Source organism: Microcebus murinus, chromosome 4 (assembly GCF_040939455.1).
Source record: "Microcebus murinus isolate Inina chromosome 4, M.murinus_Inina_mat1.0, whole genome shotgun sequence".
Lineage (NCBI taxonomy): Eukaryota > Metazoa > Chordata > Mammalia > Primates > Cheirogaleidae > Microcebus > Microcebus murinus.
In genome coordinates, this window is record NC_134107.1 from 3,283,161 (window position 1) to 3,299,661 (window position 16,501).

The following is a 16,501-nucleotide window of genomic DNA, read 5'->3' on the forward strand; positions in this document are numbered from 1 at the left end:
GCTGCCCTGGGGGCTGGGCTCACGCGGGGGGGGGGGGTATGTTCCGGGGTGGGGAGCCCCATGTGACCCCCTGCCCCGACACCGTGTGGGGGCTGCACCTGACACCAGCCCTCCCTGCCTCGGACCCTCAGCTCCCCAGCTCCCCGCCGCCTTCTCTCTGGGGCCAGCCAAAGTGGGGGACCTATCCCTGCCCCAGAGGAGCCCCCCAGTCTGGGTTAGACAGAGCCGGGCACAGAAGCTTCCAGCGCTGTGGGGTCAGCTCGGGGCCAGAGGGAAGGGTAGGGGTCGGGAGCACCCTGCTGCACCTGGAAAAGCCCTGTGGGAGAAGGCCTCTGGAGCAGGGGCTTTCTGAGCAGGGTTTTGAAGCACGAGGAGGGGTTCTCCAGAGGCAAATGAATGACTGCGATAACGCCCAGTTCATCCTGCACCTTCCATGTGCCTGGCCCTGTGCTTTAAAACTCTTTTGACTACCTCTCCAATGGAAGCCTCAGTCCCTGTTTTCCTGGCGAGGAAACTGAGGCACAGCAGAGCAGAATGCATTGCCCACGGCTGCCCTTTCTGGCCCTTTTTCTTTTTTTTGAGACAGAGTCTTGCTTTGTTGCTCAGGCTAGAGTGAGTGCCATGGTGTCAGCCTCGCTCACAGCAACCTCAAACTCCTGGGCTCAAGCGATCCTCCTGCCTCAGCCTCCCGAGTAGCTGGGACCACAGGCGTGCGCCACCATGCCCGGCTCATTTTTTCTATATATATTAGTTGGCCAATTAATTTCTTTCTATTTCTAGTAGAGACGGGGTCTCGCTCTTGCTTAGGCTGGTCTCCAACTCCTGAGCTCGAGCGATCCTCCCGCCTCGGCCTCCCAGAGTGCTAGGATGACAGGCGTGAGCCTCCGCGCTGGCCTCTAGCCCTTTTTCCTCTGCTCTCTTTGTTTCTCACCAATCTCCAGCCTCTGACCCCAACCAGACAGGGAAGAGAGGGAGTCCACTGGGGGGACACGGCCCCCCTCTTAGGCTCCCGCCTGGAATTTCTCACATGGTAACAAGTCTTTTTTTTTTTTTTCCTCCAAAAAGACTACCAGGATAGGACAGTGACCCCAATTCATGCAACAGGTCACTGAGGCTCAGAGAGACGTGCCCCAGCTCCCCTTGGAGTGACCCCCCCAGCCCAACCCTAAATGCACCCCAAGATCCTGCGGGGCGGGTCACTGGAGTGTCGCCGCTCCGGGGCGGGGGCGGGGCGGGGGCGGGGCAGGCAAAGTCCGGGGCTATAAGGGCCGTCCTGCAGCCTGGCCGCCAGTCCGGCTCAGAGTCCCCGCAGGCAGCCGGCCATGCCCGGGCCGGGTCCCCGGCCACCACCGCGCCCCTGCCCGATGCTGCTGCTGCCCCTGGCGGCCCTCGTGCTCGGGTGGCCGCCGCCCGGGGGCGCCCTGTCCCTGGCGCAGAAGAGCGCCCCGAGCTCCGGGGACGTCGGGGACGTGGGGACCGACGACGCCGCCGCCACAGGGTCCCAGGAGCTGCGGAAAGGCTACGAGGAGCTGCTGGCCAGGCTGCGGGCGAACCTCAGCCGGGAGGACTCGAACTCAGAGCCCGCGCCCGTCCCCGCCGCCGGGATGCTCAGCCCAGAGCGTGAGTGAAGCCTTGGGGACCCTCCTCTCCTGTCCCCCCACCCCCGGGGGAAGCCCCACATCTAACCGGTGGTCCCGTGGTGTCTGGGAGGTCCAAGCCCACCTCTGAGCCTCAGTTTCCCCACCTGCGAACCGGGCAGGAGTGTCCTGTCCACAGCTTGGGTTGGACGGGGCGGCCGACAGCCTGGTTCACACCGAGGCACGGTGGGGCTCCAGGGACAGGGGATGCCATAGCCCGACCCCCGACCCCCAACCCCATGCCCCGGGAAACTGAACCCCGCCTGGGGCCGCCAGGCAGCGGCCTGAGTGTGCGGGGCCCGGCCGACCCGCGACCTGGCGGGGCAGGGGATGGGGGGCGGGGGTCCCCGCCGCAGGCTGGTGGGGGGCCAGGGTCCCTGCCGCGGGCTGCCAGGGGCGCGGGAGGAGGGATGGGAGGGAGAGGGAAGTTGCGTGGGGGGCAGAGCCTGCCGCAGCTGGTTCCTGATCTGATGCAACCGCGGGTCACCGCAGCCGCTAAAGTCACACGCAACAGGTGCCCCGCGGGGGGCGGGGGTGGGGCGGAGGGAGTGTTCTCCCCGCCCGAGCCCGCCAAGGAGGTGGGGGTGGTGATGGGAGCCAGGCACTAGGACCCAGGAGGGGCAGGCAGAGGGAGGCGCTCTTATCCTACCCCCGCTGTACTGTGCTGCATGGGGCGGACCGCCAGCCATCTCTGAGCCTAGCGACTGACCCGGTGGTGGACACTCGGGTCCCAGCCTCTCTGGTCCCGGGCTCTTCCACCAGCCTGGGGGACCTCTAGGGGTCCTCGAGGCCAAGTCGTCTGGAATGTGGGGGACCGGATGCTCTATTTTTTTTTTTTTGAGACAGAGTTTTGCTCTGTTGCCCGGGCTAGAGTGAGTGCCGTGGCGTCAGCCTCGCTCACAGCAACCTCAGACTCCTGGGCTCAAGCGATCCTCCTGCCTCAGCCTCCCGAGTAGCTGGGACTACAGGCATGCGCCGCCACGCCCGGCTCATTTTTTCCTTTATATATTAGTTGGCCAATTAATTTCTCTCTATTTATAGGACAGACGGGGTCTCGCTCTTGCTAAGGCTGGTCTTGAACTCCTGAGCTCAAATGATCCTCCCGCCTCGGCCTCCCAGAGAGGTAGGATCACAGGCGTGAGCCACCGCGCCCGGCCCGGATGCTCTATTTCTCAGATATAGAAATGAGAGCTGGGTGGGCGCGGTGGCTCACGCCTGTAATCCCAGCTCTCTGGGAGGCCGAGGCGGGCGGATTGCTCGAGGTCAGGAGTTCGAGACCAGCCTGAGCAAGAGTGAGACCCCGTCTCTACTATAAATAGAAAGAAATTAATTGGCCAACTAATATATATAGAAAAAACTAGCCGGGCATGGTGGCGCGTGCCTGTAGTCCCAGCTACTCGGGAGGCTGAGGCAGGAGGATCGCTTGAGCCCAGGAGTCTGAGGCTGCTGTGAGCAAGGCTGACGCCACGGCACTCACTCTAGCCTGGGCGACAGAGTGAGACTCTGTCTCAAAAAAAAGAAATGGGGGCCGGACAGAAAAGGCACCGAGCGTCTGTGTCCCAGCCCTGCACTTAGTAGGCCTTCAGGGCCTGTTCCGGCCTGCCGGGGAGGACTCTGAGCGGGGCTTGGGTCTTCGGCCCTCTAACGGTCGGATGCGCGCTGACGCCCTCGCGTGTTTACAAAGCACCTACTGTGTGCCAGGGCAGGATGTGACCCTTCAGCCCTGCCGAGGTGCTCGGAGGGGAGGCGAGTGACCCGCAGGGACATCCTCTGTCCAGCAGGCGGGAGGCAGGGAGGGAGGAGGAGGAGCCAGCCCCGCGGAGACGCGGAGGCAGCGGCCGTGCAAAGGCCCTGTGGCCGACCCGCTTCCCGCCCCGTGTCCCCACAGTGCGGCTCGGCTCCGACGGCCACCTGCAGCTGCGCATCGCGCGGGCCGCCCTGGCCGAGGGGCTCCCCGGGGCCGCCCGCCTCCGCCGCGCCCTGCTCCGCCTGTCCCGGACCGGACCTCGCCCGTGGGACGCGACGCAGCAGCTGCGGCGCCAGCTCCGCCTGCCCGACCCGGAGGCGCCCGAGCTGCACCTGCCACTGTCCCCTCCGCCGACGCCGCCGCTGTCGCCGTCGGGGTCCGCCCGGGCGGCCCGCAGAGCGCGCGCGAGCGCCGGCGACGACTGTCCGCTCGGGCCCGGGCGCTGCTGCCGGCTGCACACGGTGCGCGCGTCGCTCGACGACCTGGGCTGGGGCGACTGGGTGCTGTCGCCGCGCGAGCTGCAGGTGACCGTGTGCGCGGGCGCGTGCCCCAGGCGGTTCCGCGCGGCCAACGCGCACGCGCAGGTCAGGGCGCGTCTCCACGGCCGCAAGGCGGAGGTGCCCGCCCCGTGCTGCGTGCCCTCCGGCTACAGCCCCGTGGTGGTCCTGCAGAAGACGGGCGCCGGCGGCGTGGCGCTGCAGACCTACGACGACCTCCTGGCCAGGGAGTGCCACTGCGTCTGAGCGGCCTCAGTCTGCCCCGCCTGCAGAATGGGCCCGCGCGCCCGCTGCCCGCGCGTGCGCCCTGCCCGCGCCGCTGTGTTTATACGTATTTATTCTTAACTTATTGGGGTCGGCCTGCCCTGGGGGGAGGGAGGGCAGGAGGGTGGGTCTGGGGGGATGAGTCTTTATTTAAAACTTGTAATAAAAACGAAGGTGTCTGGATCCCGCCTTGTGGTGTCCGGGTCGGGCTGGGTGGCCTTGGGAAGACCCCTCGCTCGCTGGCCTCAGTTTCCCCAGGGAACCTGGCATAGGGGTCCGAGGAGAGGTTCAGGGAATGGGTGGCGGGGGGTGAGGTGTGCTTGGGGACACCAGGCGATCCGAAGGCACTGGGGACGCCTTGGGCTCAGCGCGCAGCGACGCCAGCTCTGATTTTCTCGGTCTGTGTGCTTGTTTGTTTTTGGTGTTTTCTTCCTTTTCTTTTGTCCTTTGCTATTTTTTTTTTTTTTTTGAGACAGAGTCTCTCTCTGTTGCCCAGGCTAGAGTGAGTGCCGTGGTGTCAGCCTCGCTCACAGCAACCTCAGACTCCTGGGCTCGAGCGATCCTCCTGCCTCAGCCTCCCGAGTAGCTGGGACTACAGGCATGTGCCACCACACCTGGCTCATCTTTTCACTGTATGTTTTTAGTTGGCCGATTAATTTCTTTCTATTTATAGTAGAGACGGGGTCTGGCTCTTGCTCAGGCTGGTCTCGAACTCCTGACCTCGAGTGATCCTCCCACCTCGGCCTCCCAGAGTGCTGGGATTACAGGCGTGAGCCGCCGCGCCCGGCCCTGTCCTTTGCTTTTAAAATGATGATGCCTGCATGCTTTCGTACTGAAAGAGCAGGGAGAAACAAATCAGTTGGGAAGAAGGTTTCCACGCACAGCTCGCCCCCGGCTATAGGCTCTTCCTGTTTAGGGTCCTGGGATTGCTGAGACATGCTGAGTACACGCACACACATCACACATGTGCACACGCACACATACCTGTACACACATGTGCACACGTGCACACACATCACACCTGCACACACATCACACCTGCACACACGCGCACACGCCTGCACACACATGTGCCCACACATGCACATACATGTACACACATGTGCACACACGTGCTCACACCCACCTGCCTGTGCACGCTGAGTCGCAGACGGGCCGGCAGGCCGGAGCAGGGCCCCTGTCCCAGCAGCGAGGCGGGTCTGCCGGGGTCTCACCGCAGAGGCCGACCCGGCAGCGGCGGGCGTCCCCGGCCGGAAGCAAAGACGGGGCGGCGGCGGCGGGACGGACCAGCGCCGGCTGGCTCGCGGCGCCCAGGGCCGTGGGCAGGAAGGCGGCTGCGTCCCGAGACAGGGGCCGGGCGGCACGAAGGGCGCCGAGGGTTTGCCCGGGCAGTTGTGCGGTGAGCAGAGGCGGAGGTCGCCCAGGCAGGCGACGGGCCCCCCCAAGGAGGGGCGCCTGAGCTGGGACCTGGAGGAGCAGCAGGACCAGCGGACCCCACGTTTGCACGCAAACCCCACGTGCAAAGGCCCTGCAGTGGGGACGAACTCGGGTTCTCTGAAAACGGCGCCGAGGAGGCCTCAGAATTGAACTGCACGCCAGGGGCTCTCGAAAGCCGGCAGACTTGGCCGGGCGCGGTGGCTCACGCCTGTCATCCCAGCACTCTGGAAGGCCGAGGCGGGTGGATTGCTCAAGGTCAGGAGTTCGAAACCAGCCTGAGCGAGACCCCGCCTCTACTAAAAATAGAAAGAAATTAATTGGCCAACTAATATACATATAGAAAAAATTAGCCGGGCGTGGTGGCGCATGCCTGTAGTCCCAGCTACTCGGGAGGCTGAGGCAGGAGGATCGCCTGAGCCCAGGAGTCTGAGGTTGCTGTGAGCGAGGCTGACGCCACGGCACTCACTCTAGCCTGGGCAACAGAGCGAGACTCTGTCTCAAAAAAAAAACTCTTGAAATGCACGAAGGCCTGGCGGTGACGAATACTTCTGCCTGGGGAAGGACCAGGGAAGGCTTCCCAGAGGAGGCGGCGTTACACCTGGGCCCTGAAGGACCCGTTGAGTTTCCTGGGAGCATTAGCGCAAGAGCAGCCTCAGAGACCAATCCTGATCGCCTGGTCCTGCGGAAATGGGCTGGCCGGGCCGGGCGCCACGCCTCCCGACACCCGGGCCGGAGCCGAGCATCCGCGTCAGATAGCTGTAGAGTGGGAAAGCGTGGAAGGGAATGGGTGGAAGGAAGGGCACGGGCAGGATAACGGAGCATCCGGCAGGGAGGGGGCCTGGTGGGGACGGAGCCCAGATCGGAAGGGTAGAGGACGGGAAAGCGGATGGGATGGGCAGGGTTGGGCCGCACAGGCCTCCAGCACCAAGCCGAGGCTCTGGGGTGGGGGGCAGCAGGGAGCCATGGAGGGTGTGTGAGCAGGGGCAGGGCCCGGCCCGACTCCTGGGCTATAGAGATGCCCTGGGCCGGTGTGGGCTGCTCTGGGGGTCAAGCCTGGAGACTGGGCTCCCCCCGCCGGAAGGGGCCCCGAGAGGGTGGAAGGGAGGGACGGCAGGTGGGGGGCGATTCTGGCAAGTCTCGGGTGGGAGCCCGGGAGGAGCCCACGGAGCCCGCGCCAGCAGCCTCATCAGCCCCAAAGCATTTATTGAGCACCGGCTGCACACCGACAGGAAGATGACCCTCCCGTGCCCTAGTCCGGGGTCTCTCGTCTTCCTCCTCCGGCAGCCGACGGGGCTGAGGAGCCGAGCGGGGCCTCGGGGTCGGCCCTCTCCTGTCCCCATTCCTCAGATGAGGAGACTGAGGCCGGGGGAGAGCTGGTGTGCCCCAAGGCAGGGGCCGGGGAGGGGCGGGGCGCGGCCGCGGGCGCTGCGGGCTCAGCGCCCGGGAACCACATACTCCTCTTCGCCCGGCGCGGCCCGGCCCAGCGCCTGCAGGTTGCAGTAGACGGGGGAGCAGTCGGCGTCCGGGCTCCTGTAGTTCATGTAGAGGTCGCCGTCCTCCGGGGGCTGCTGGGCCCTGTGGGCACACACAGGCGGGCGGGGGGCGGGCGGGCTCAGGGCACAGGCTCCCCAGCTCTGGGGAAGCCCGGCGTGGCTGAGTCCGCCCGTAACGTTGACACGTCGGGAAACCGAGGCACCAGGCAGCGCTCCGGCTATCCCTCGGGGCCCTCCCGCCCTCTGAGGAAGTCGGGGAGGACAGCGATTTGGGGAAGAATGTGTGCATTGGAGCGCTGAGGTCTGGGGACTCTGGACCCATGGCAGGGTTTTGCCCTTCCTCAAGGCTAAGACAGCTGCTCGTTTTCACAGGAAAATCTAGATTTCGGTTTCCTCCTGAAAAACCGGAAGCTCCGGCCGCCTCAGTCACGTGGACACAAGCGGCTGGAGCCAAACAGCGTTTGTCCCTTTAGATGGGAAATATTTTCGCCAGGTCCCCTGGAGCCACTCCACTCTGTGGCCCTGGCATATGAAAATAATCTCTGAGCCTCAGTTCCTGCATCCGTAGAATTGGCCGAAGAGTGAGTAGCCTACTTAGGAATATCTCGTTAGGGTAGGCAAGATCTCCCAGAGAAGAACCTTCCTGCCTCCAGAATATCCTAACTCCACCCCCAGCTCCCCTCGTGGAAAAAAAAAAAAAAGCCACTTCGGGAAAGCGCCATCTGTCAGTCACTCACACTATAGTATGAACAACTCTGAACACATAAGTGGTTGTAAGCAAACGGACAGGACTGGGAGTCAGGGTGTGTTTTCTGCCTCTCTTTTTGACTGGCCGGGTGGCCTTAAGCAAGTCATTCCCTTGCCTCCTGGGGCCTCCATTTTTGCAGTCGTAGACTCTAAACCAGGGGTCCTCAAACTTTTTCAAGAGGGGGCCGGTTCACTGGCCCTCAGACCGTTGGGAGAGTGAGCACTGCGGGCCCTGGACCAGCCGGCTGCTAAGCAGGACAGGCAGTGGCGGCAAAAACACCCGGAGGGCCGGATACATGTGCTCGGAGGGCCCGCGTGTGGCCCGCGGGCTGTAGTGTGACCCAGCAGGCTACACTGCAGGGTTGGAAACGACCCGTTCGGCTCAGCTCTGCACGGAGAGGCTGGTGCGGCGGTTCACGCGGGAGGCTGCTTGGCGGGGAGGCAGATGTGGTCAGAGCGCAAACTGCCTCGGGGAACCAAGCGCCTCACCTCCCCGCCCCAGCCCACTTCTGCTTTCCAGCTACTGTTTTGTTTTTTTTTGTTTTTTTTTTGAGACAGAGTCTCACTTTGTTGCCCAGGCTAGAGTGAGTGCCGTGGCGTCAGCCTGGCTCACAGCAACCTCAATCTCCTGGGCTCAAGCCATCCTCCTGCCTCAGCCTCCCGAGTAGCTGGGACTACAGGCATGCGCCACCATGCCCGGCTCATTTTTTTCTATATATTTTTAGTTGGCCAATTAATTTCTTTCTATTTATAGTAGAGACGGGGTCTCACTCTTGCTCAGGCTGGTCTCAAACTCTTGAGCTTGAGTGATCCTCCCGCCTCGGCCTCCCAGAGTGCTGGGACGACAGGTGATTTGACATGGACACAGCCAGGGCTGCCGGCCCTTCCTGCCTGGACCCCTCCAGTCCCCGCCAGCCCCCACCCCCACGCTTCGCCTTCCTAGAAACCACCCAGGGCAGGTTCTCTCTTCTTTCTCGCCTCCCAGCCTCTGCCCCCGCTGGCCTCGCCCCCTGAAACTCCCTACCCTCCCTCATCCTACCTGGAAATGTGGAACCCGTCTGTCTGAGCCCGGCAAAATTACCAGCCAGGCGGGGGGGGGGGGGGGCTCACGCCTGTAATCCCGGCACTCTGGGAGGCCGAGGCGGGCGGATTGCTCAAGGTCAGGAGTTCGAAACCAGCCTGAGCAAGAGCGAGACCCCGTCTCTACTATAAATAGAAAGAAATTAATTGGCCAACTAATATATACAGAAAAAATCAGCCGGGCGTGGTGGCGCATGCCTGTAATCCCAGCTACTCGGGAGGCTGAGGCAGAAGGATCGTGTGAGCCCAGGAGTTGGAGGTTGCTGTGAGCGAGGCTGACGCCACGGCACTCACTCTAGTCTGGGCCACAGAGGGAGACTCTCTCAAAAAAAAAAAAAGAAAGAAATTACGGAGAAGCATTAGGGCCTTGTAGGGGGCAGGGACGCAGATGACCCCTTTAGCAACTCGCGGGTGTCGGGGGACAGGGGTGCTGTCCCCATTTTACAGGGACGGAAATGGAGGTTCAGAGACAGCCCCGGGTCACACGAGATCTGAGCCCACGGCCGCCTCTGGCGACCGCGGAGCCCCCAGTCTGCCTCGAGCACTCGCCTCCCTGTCCTGGGGAGCCAGAAATCGGGTTTCCAGGTCACGAAGCAGAAGCTGCTTCCTGCACAGTTCCCACCCCGCACCCTGGGGCAGGGGCTGCCACCGTGTCCCCACTTCACAGATGAAGAGACTGAGGCCCAGAGAGGCTAAGCCACTGGCCTGAGAGTCTAGGGGCTGCCACCGTGTCCCCATTTCACAGATGAAGAGACTGAGGCTCCGAGAGGCTAAGCCACTGGCCTGAGAGTCTAGGGGCTGCCACCGTGTCCCCACTTCACAGATGAAGGGACTGAGGCTCTGAGAGGTGAGGCCACTGGCCTGAGAGTCTAGGGGCTGCCACCGTGTCCCCATTTCACAGATGAAGGGACTGAGGCTCCGAGAGGCTAAGCCACTGGCCTGAGAGTCTAGGGGCTGCCACCGTGTCCCCATTTCACAGATGAAGGGACTGAGGCTCTGAGAGGTGAGGCCACTGGCCTGAGAGTCTAGGGGCTGCCACTGTGTCCCCATTTCACAGATGAAGGGACTGAGGCTCTGAGAGGCGGAGCCACTGGCCTAAGAGGGGCTGCCACTGTGTCCCCACTTCACAGATGAAGGGACTGAGGCTCCGAGAGGCGAGGCCACTGGCCTAAGAGGGGCTGCCACTGTGTCCCCACTTCACAGATGAAGAGACTGAGGCCCAGAGAGGCGCAGCCCCCGGCCGGGGAGTCCCCAGCCTGCGGGCGGCAGAGCTGGGCCGTGGACCGGGGCTGGGCCGGGAGGCTGGCGGCGGGCCACTCACCCGAGGCGGTCCTGCTGGCGCGGGGCGGCGGGGTCACCCACGAACATGTTCTCGTAGTCGGGCGTGGAGGGGCGGCGCGGGGCGGGCGCGCGGGGCCGGGGCCCGCGGTCGCGGCTGCTGTAGCGCGGCTGCGAGGCGGCGCCGGGGCCGGGCGCGTCGCGAGCGCCCGCCGCCTTGCCCGCGTCCCGGCGCCCGGCGCGGGCCCTGCGCGCCAGCAGCGCGGCGGCGGCGGCGGCGAGCGCGAGCAGCAGGAGCGCGCCGGCGGCCAGGGCGCCCGCGGCGGCGGGGCGCAGGCCGGGCGCGCAGCGGGCGCGCAGGAAGGCGGGGAGGTCGCGCCAGGCGGCGGCGGGCGCGCCCAGGCAGCGCGCGGGCGGGCGGTCCGAGCAGTTGGCCGGCCAGGCGGCCAGCCAGGGCGCCAGCGCGCAGCTGCAGTCGGCCTCCACGCGCACGCAGAGCGCCGCCAGCGCCGCGTCCACGCGGCCCAGCGGGTTGCCCGCGGCGCGCAGCACGCGCAGGCCCGGCAGCTGCGCGAAGAAGCCGGGCGGCGGCAGCTCCCGCAGCCCGTTGCGCGACAGGTCGAGCAGCGCCAGGCGGCGCGCGCGCAGGGAGCCGTTGCGCGGGGGGCGCACGCCCAGGCCGCTCAGGTTCAGGCACTCGGCCTCGAACTCCGCCGCCCAGTCCACCGCGGTCACGTTGCAGGACAGGCCCTGGCCGCCCGGGCCCCGCAGCAGCGACAGCGACAGCCACAGCCACAGCGACGACGCCCACAGCACGGCGCCCTCCATCCGGGGAGCCTGCGCGGAGACACCCCAACCCGGGCCCCGGCCTCAGCCCTGCGGTCGCGCTCTCCCTCGCGGCCCGGGCTGGTTATTATTATTGTCGTTATTTATAGCCCCGCGGCCGCCCCGGGACGGCGACGCGGAGGCCGCGCCTGGCGGGCCCTGGCTGGGCGCCCGCGGCCTCAGTGGCCGCCTCCGGGGAATGGGTACGTCCCTCCCTGGCGCCTGCCTAGGGGAAGGCGGGCAGGCGGGCAGCCGAGCCCAGCCTTTCCCGGTTCCCAGACGAGCCCCTTTGGGGACTCACTCAGGTCCCCCACATTTGGGGCGCCCCCATTGGCCAGGACGGGGCCGTATGCAAATGAGCGGTTGCCTTGGAAGCGGCGGGGGTGGGGGTGGAGGGAGCGCCACCTTAATCGTTCCTCTGGGAACTTCGGGGTCCCCGGGCAGTCCTGGGGTGAGGTGGGGTGGGGTGGGGTGGGGGCCGCCGACGGGGTCCCCCAGCTCCGGTCTGCGGCCTCCCAAGTCCGGGGCCTCGGTCTTACCTGGCGGGTCCCGCCGGCACACCTGGGCCGGGGCTGCGCGCGCGGCTCACCTGGACGCGGGCGACCCTGCGGACCTGCGTGGCCTTGGGCGCACCCCGCTCGCTCGCTCGCTCGGCCGGGAAGAGGAACTGCGGGCTGGGAGGAGCGAGAGGGGAAGATGAAGACAGCGACGCGCCCGCCGCGGCCTGAGGTTCTCACGCTGGGGGGAGGGGCGGCCCGGTCCCGCCCCCCCCACGGCAGCCCAACTGGCCGCGCCTCCACCTCCGCGCCTCCACCTCGCTTCTTGCCCTCCGCTCAGTGGACCCCCGACCCACGCATCCATTTATTCATTCAACAAACATCACCCATGCTAGGCGCCCCTCCCCTCCCCCAGAGTCCTCGGCCCTGGCCAGGTCCCCAAGGCCCACCCACCCAGCCTTGGGAGAGGACAGAGCTGGACACAGACTCACCCCAGGCCCATGCAAGTCAGGGAAGGCCCAGAGACAGGGACAGGGTCTTCCTGGAGGAGGGGACGTCAGACTTAGGGCTTTAACATAGGAGTAGGAGTTTGCTAAGGATGCCCGAAAGCTGTCTCTGTCTCTCCAAGCTCCTAGCTTGCCCTGGAGACTCAGGCACGTGGCGCCTCCGTGCTGGACGGGCTGAGAGGAGGGCTCCCTGGGGGAGGGGACACGGAGCCTGGGTCTTGGAGGGTGAATCCGAGCGGCAGGCAGCAAGGGGCACGGGGCAGGAGCCCAGCGCTGGAGGAAACCTAGCAGGCGGCTCTGGCGGCGAGGAATGGAGTGTTCGCAGCAGCGGGCGGACTGCTTAGAGATTGGGAAGCGGAGGGACCCCTGGCGTGGTGGGTGGGGGCGTTGGACACCAGGCCCTGGGGACCCAAGACAGGTGTGTGGGCAGAGGAGAGGCCCCGCGTCCAAAGCTCCCTCTGGAGCGGGCCTGGTGTCCGGAGGTGGGCAGCGGGGAGAGGTCCCTGTGGCCCAAGGCCAACCCGGGGCGCAGGGACAGCAGTGAGCCTGAGGAGGGCTGAGCTTCCAGGCAGTCTGAGCCACTCGGGGTCCCTCTGGGGCCAGGCAGGCCAGGGCCGCGCCCATCCCAGCCCCCGACCCGCTGGCTCTGTGACGCCACTGGCTCCCGGCCCCTGTTTGCACATTCTGTAAAACGGGTCGTGTGCCAGGAGGCTGCTCGTGGCCGAGGGGAGGCGGGGAGCCCGCCCCTCCGCTCAGCCTCTGCCCTGGCCGCCCCCAGCTTGTTGGAGGAATGCTCAAGGGTTTTCGAAATGAGACTTTGAGGAAAGAGCTGCAAACTGCTCTCTCGAGCAGCGTTGGAAACGGCACATTCAAAGGTGCTCACAACTGGTCAGCTCGGCCTGTCATCCCAGCGCTCTGGGAGGCCGAGGCGGGAGGATCGCTTGAGGACGGGAGTTCAAGACCAGCCTGGGCAAGAGCGAGACCCCTGTCTCTACTAAAACTAGAAAAAATGAGCCGGGCGTGGTGGCGCACGCCTGGAGTCCCAGCTACTCGGGAGGCTGAGGCAGGAGGATCGCTTGAGCCCAGGAGTTTGAGGTTGCTGTGAGCGAGGCTGACGCCACGGCACTCTAGCTCAGACAACAGAGTGAGACTCTGTCTCAAAAAAAAAGCTCACTCCTAACATGAAAATTGCAAATCACCACAACAACTCTGAACTATCTGCCACCTATCAGATGGGTAAAAATCCAAAACCATGATGACACCCGGCGCTGGCTGGGCTGGGGACACGGGCCACTCTCAGCTCCGCGCACTGCCTGTGGGGCGTGGGTGGGGCGGTGCGGGGCAGCCCGGCCCGGCCAGCGGAATGACAAGACGCACGTGTCTGCTGACACAGCACGCCGCTGCCGGGAATCCCTCCCTGAATATTTGCATGTTGGCAAGCTGACGGCATGGCAGCTGAGGACCCGCTCAAGAAAACGTGGTCTGGCCGGGCGCGGCGGCTCACGCCTGTCGTCCCAGCGCTCTGGGAGGCCAAGGCGGGAGGATCACTCGAGGTCAGGAGTCCCAGACCAGCCTGAGCAAGAGCGAGACCCTGTCTCTACTATAAATAGAAAGAAAATTAATTGGCCGACTAAAAATATACATAGAAAAAATTAGCCGGGCGTGGTGGCGCATGCCTGTAGTCCCAGCTACTGGGGAGGCTGAGGCAGGAGGATGGCTTGAGCCCAGGAGTCTGAGGTTGCTGTGAGCGAGGCTGACGCCACGGCACTCACATTAGCCCCGGCAACAAAGTGAGACTCTATCTCAAAAAAAACACAAAAAGCTGATTTTTTTAAAAATTGGAAACAACTGAAGGATGGGACACAGCAACGGCGGCGCGTCCACCCTCGGGTGCCCCAGAGTCACGGGAATGCCATCCCAGAGCTCCGTGAACCCGCAGAGACAGTCGCCGCGCGGCCCTCCCGCCACGGGTCCGTCAAGCTCTGGCGGTGAGCAGGCGCTGGTCCGGGAGCGGCAGGTGCCGCTGTGAATGGACAGACAAAATCTCCGTGTCCCCACCTCAGTGCGGAGGCGGGGGTGGGGTGGGGGTGGGGGACGGAGCCCTGGCCTCGGTGGGTCCAGAAAGCACCCCAGGCGCAGGCGGGGCCCGGGCGGTGGAAAATAGAGGAAGGAAACAGGGAGGGAGGGAAAGAAGGTAGCAACTTTCTTTTTCCCCCCTGAGACAGGGTCCTGCTTTGTGGCCCCGGGCTACAGTGCCGCGGCGCCATCCTAGCTCACTGCAGCCTCCAACCCCATCCTCCTGCCTCAGCCTCCCCAGTAGCTGGGACGGGACAGGTGCACACGCCACCACGCCCGGCTAATTTGTTCTATTTTTAGTAGATACCATGTCTTGCTCTTGCTCAGGCTGGTATGGTAACTTTTATTTTATTTTATTTGTGACAGTCTCGCTCTGTTGCCCAGGTTAGAGTGAGTGCCGTGGCGTCAGCCTCGCTCACAGCAACCTCAGACTCCTGGGCTCAAGCGATCCTCCTGCCTCAGCCTCCCGAGTAGCTGGGACTACAGGCATGCGCCACCATGCCCGGCTCATTCTTTCTATATATATTTTTAGTTGGCCAATTAATTTCTTTCTATTTTTAGTAGAGACGGGGGTCTCGCTCTTGCTCAGGCTGGTCTCCAACTCCTGACCTTGAGCAATCCTCCCGCCTCGGCCTCCCAGAGTGCTGGGATGACAGGCGCAAGCCACCGCGCCCCAGGGCAACTTTTGAATGGGGTGACCGAGGCAGGCGGAAGGGAGGAGAGAGCCCCTGAGTAAGCAGGGACGGGTGTGGGAAAAGGCGTCCAGGACCGGGAACGGCCCGTGCGAAGGCCCTGTGGCGGCAGCAGTCCCGGCCGGAGACCACACGTCTCCGAGCGCGAGTCCGTTCAGGCTGCTGAGACAAAACCGCCACGGACGGGGGTGGGGGTCGGGGGTCGGGGGTGGGGGGGGGGTCGGGGGTCGGGGGGAGGTGGGGGCCTACCGACCACGGAAATGTTTCCTCGCCGTTTGCCGCAGGCTGAGAAGTCCACGACCGAGGCACCCACAGGTGACCCTCTTCTCGCCGAGTCCTCGCTGGGGACACTGTCTGCTTTCCCTTCCGGAAGGCTCCGCCCTGGGGACCTAATTACCTCCCCAGGGCCCCACCTCCTCGCACGCCCAGGGACAGGGTTTCAAACATTTCGACACAAAATTTCAGTCCGCAGCGCAAAGAGGAAATGTCAAGTGAGAAAAGCCAAAAAAAAAAAAAAAAAACCCAGCGTGTAGATTGCATTTGCATAGAACAACCCCGAATGAAACCCAAGGAGCAAACAGTGGTGACCACAGGGCCGGGCGGGGGGACGAGAACCTCGCCACCAACCTTTCTGCGGCTCTTATTGCAGGACGGTCCCGTCGCACTGTGTGGACGCGAGCCACAGTCGGCCCGTTCCGGTTCCACTCGGAAGCCACCCCCGGGCCACACTCGCCATGAACAGGGGGACGGAGGGACCCAGAGGTGCCACCAGCAGTGGGCCCGGCCAGGGTGGCTGCCTGTCTCCCTCGCCCCCAGGCGGCCGCTGGGAGGGCCCGCCCTGAGGCCTCTTAGAACAGGAGGAACCCGGCCGGCTGTTTTGCCAAGGCTCGCGCCTGTCGTCCCAGCACACTGGGAGGCCGAGGCGGGAGGATCGTTTGAGGTCAGGAGTTTGAGACCAGCCTGAGCAAGAGTGAGACCCCATCTCTACTATAAATAGAAAGAAATTAATTAACCAACTAAAAAATATATATAGAAAACATTAGCCAGGCATGGTGGCGCATGCCTGCAGTCCCAGCTACCTGGGAGGCTGAGGTAGGAGGATCGCTTGAGCCCAGGAGTTTGAGGTTGCTGTGAGCTAGGCTGACGCCATGGCACTCTAGCCCGGGGCAACAGAGCGAGACTCTGTCTCAAAAAAAAGAAATTAATTGGCTAACTAAGAATAGATGGAAAAAATGAGCCGGGCATGGTGGCGCATGCCTGTAGTCCCAGCTACTCGGGAGGCTGAGGCAGGAGGATCGCTTGAGCCCAGGAGCCTGAGGTTGCTGTGAGCGAGGCTGACGCCACGACACTCACTCTAGCCCGGGGCAACAGAGTGAGACTCTGTCTCAAAAAAAAAAAAAAAAGAAAAGAAAAGAAAAGGGGGAACCGGGGAGAGGCGGAGGCTGCTGGTGGCGGGGGTCAGGCAGCTGCGGGGCGGAGACCGTGAACCCTGGAGGGGGTCGGAGGACGCTGGGGACCCTGTAGTCTGGTGGTCTGGGTCTCAGGAGCGTCCCATGACCCGGGGATCCTTGGATCTGGGGACCCAGGGGATGAGGGCTCCTGGGCTCTGGGAGGGTCTGAGGGGCTCTAGCGCCAGCAGTGGGGACCAGAGACGGTGTGAGTCGCAGGCGGGGGGCCGGCCGGGCGGGGCCGGGGGGCGGCGCTGGAAGGAGGACAGGTGTGACA

General features: G+C 64.3%; 2 protein-coding genes across 2 annotated transcripts; one reads left to right on the forward strand and one right to left on the reverse strand.

Moving 5' to 3' along the window:
* Window positions 1-1,294: 1,294 nt before the first annotated feature.
* GDF15 (growth differentiation factor 15) lies at window positions 1,295-4,326 on the forward strand. The gene is made up of 2 exons (XM_076001534.1): window positions 1,295-1,620; window positions 3,526-4,326. The coding sequence occupies exons 1-2, from the start codon at window positions 1,323-1,325 to the stop codon at window positions 4,125-4,127; spliced, it is 900 nt and encodes a 299-aa protein (XP_075857649.1). The 5' UTR covers window positions 1,295-1,322; the 3' UTR covers window positions 4,128-4,326.
* A 2,439-nt stretch (window positions 4,327-6,765) lies between these two features.
* LRRC25 (leucine rich repeat containing 25) lies at window positions 6,766-15,110 on the reverse strand. Its single transcript, XM_076001347.1, has 4 exons — window positions 15,030-15,110; window positions 11,545-11,679; window positions 10,224-11,017; window positions 6,766-7,157 (listed from the first exon to the last, which is right to left on the reverse strand). The coding sequence occupies exons 3-4, from the start codon at window positions 11,006-11,008 to the stop codon at window positions 7,016-7,018; spliced, it is 927 nt and encodes a 308-aa protein (XP_075857462.1). The 5' UTR covers window positions 11,009-11,017; window positions 11,545-11,679; window positions 15,030-15,110; the 3' UTR covers window positions 6,766-7,015.
* Between the last annotated feature and the right edge of the window lie 1,391 nt (window positions 15,111-16,501).

Excerpts from the sequence above, each read along its gene's own strand:
- GDF15 (XM_076001534.1), top strand. The coding sequence starts at position 1,323 with ATGCCCGGGCCGGGTCCCCGGCCACCACCGCGCCCCTGCCCGATGCTG. Across the intron at positions 1,621-3,525 it reads CGGGATGCTCAGCCCAGAGC|TGCGGCTCGGCTCCGACGGC; the intron begins GTGAGTGAAGCC and ends GTGTCCCCACAG.
- LRRC25 (XM_076001347.1), bottom strand. The coding sequence starts at position 11,008 with ATGGAGGGCGCCGTGCTGTGGGCGTCGTCGCTGTGGCTGTGGCTGTCG. Across the intron at positions 7,158-10,223 it reads CGCCAGCAGGACCGCCTCGG|GGCCCAGCAGCCCCCGGAGG; the intron begins GTGAGTGGCCCG and ends GTGTGCCCACAG.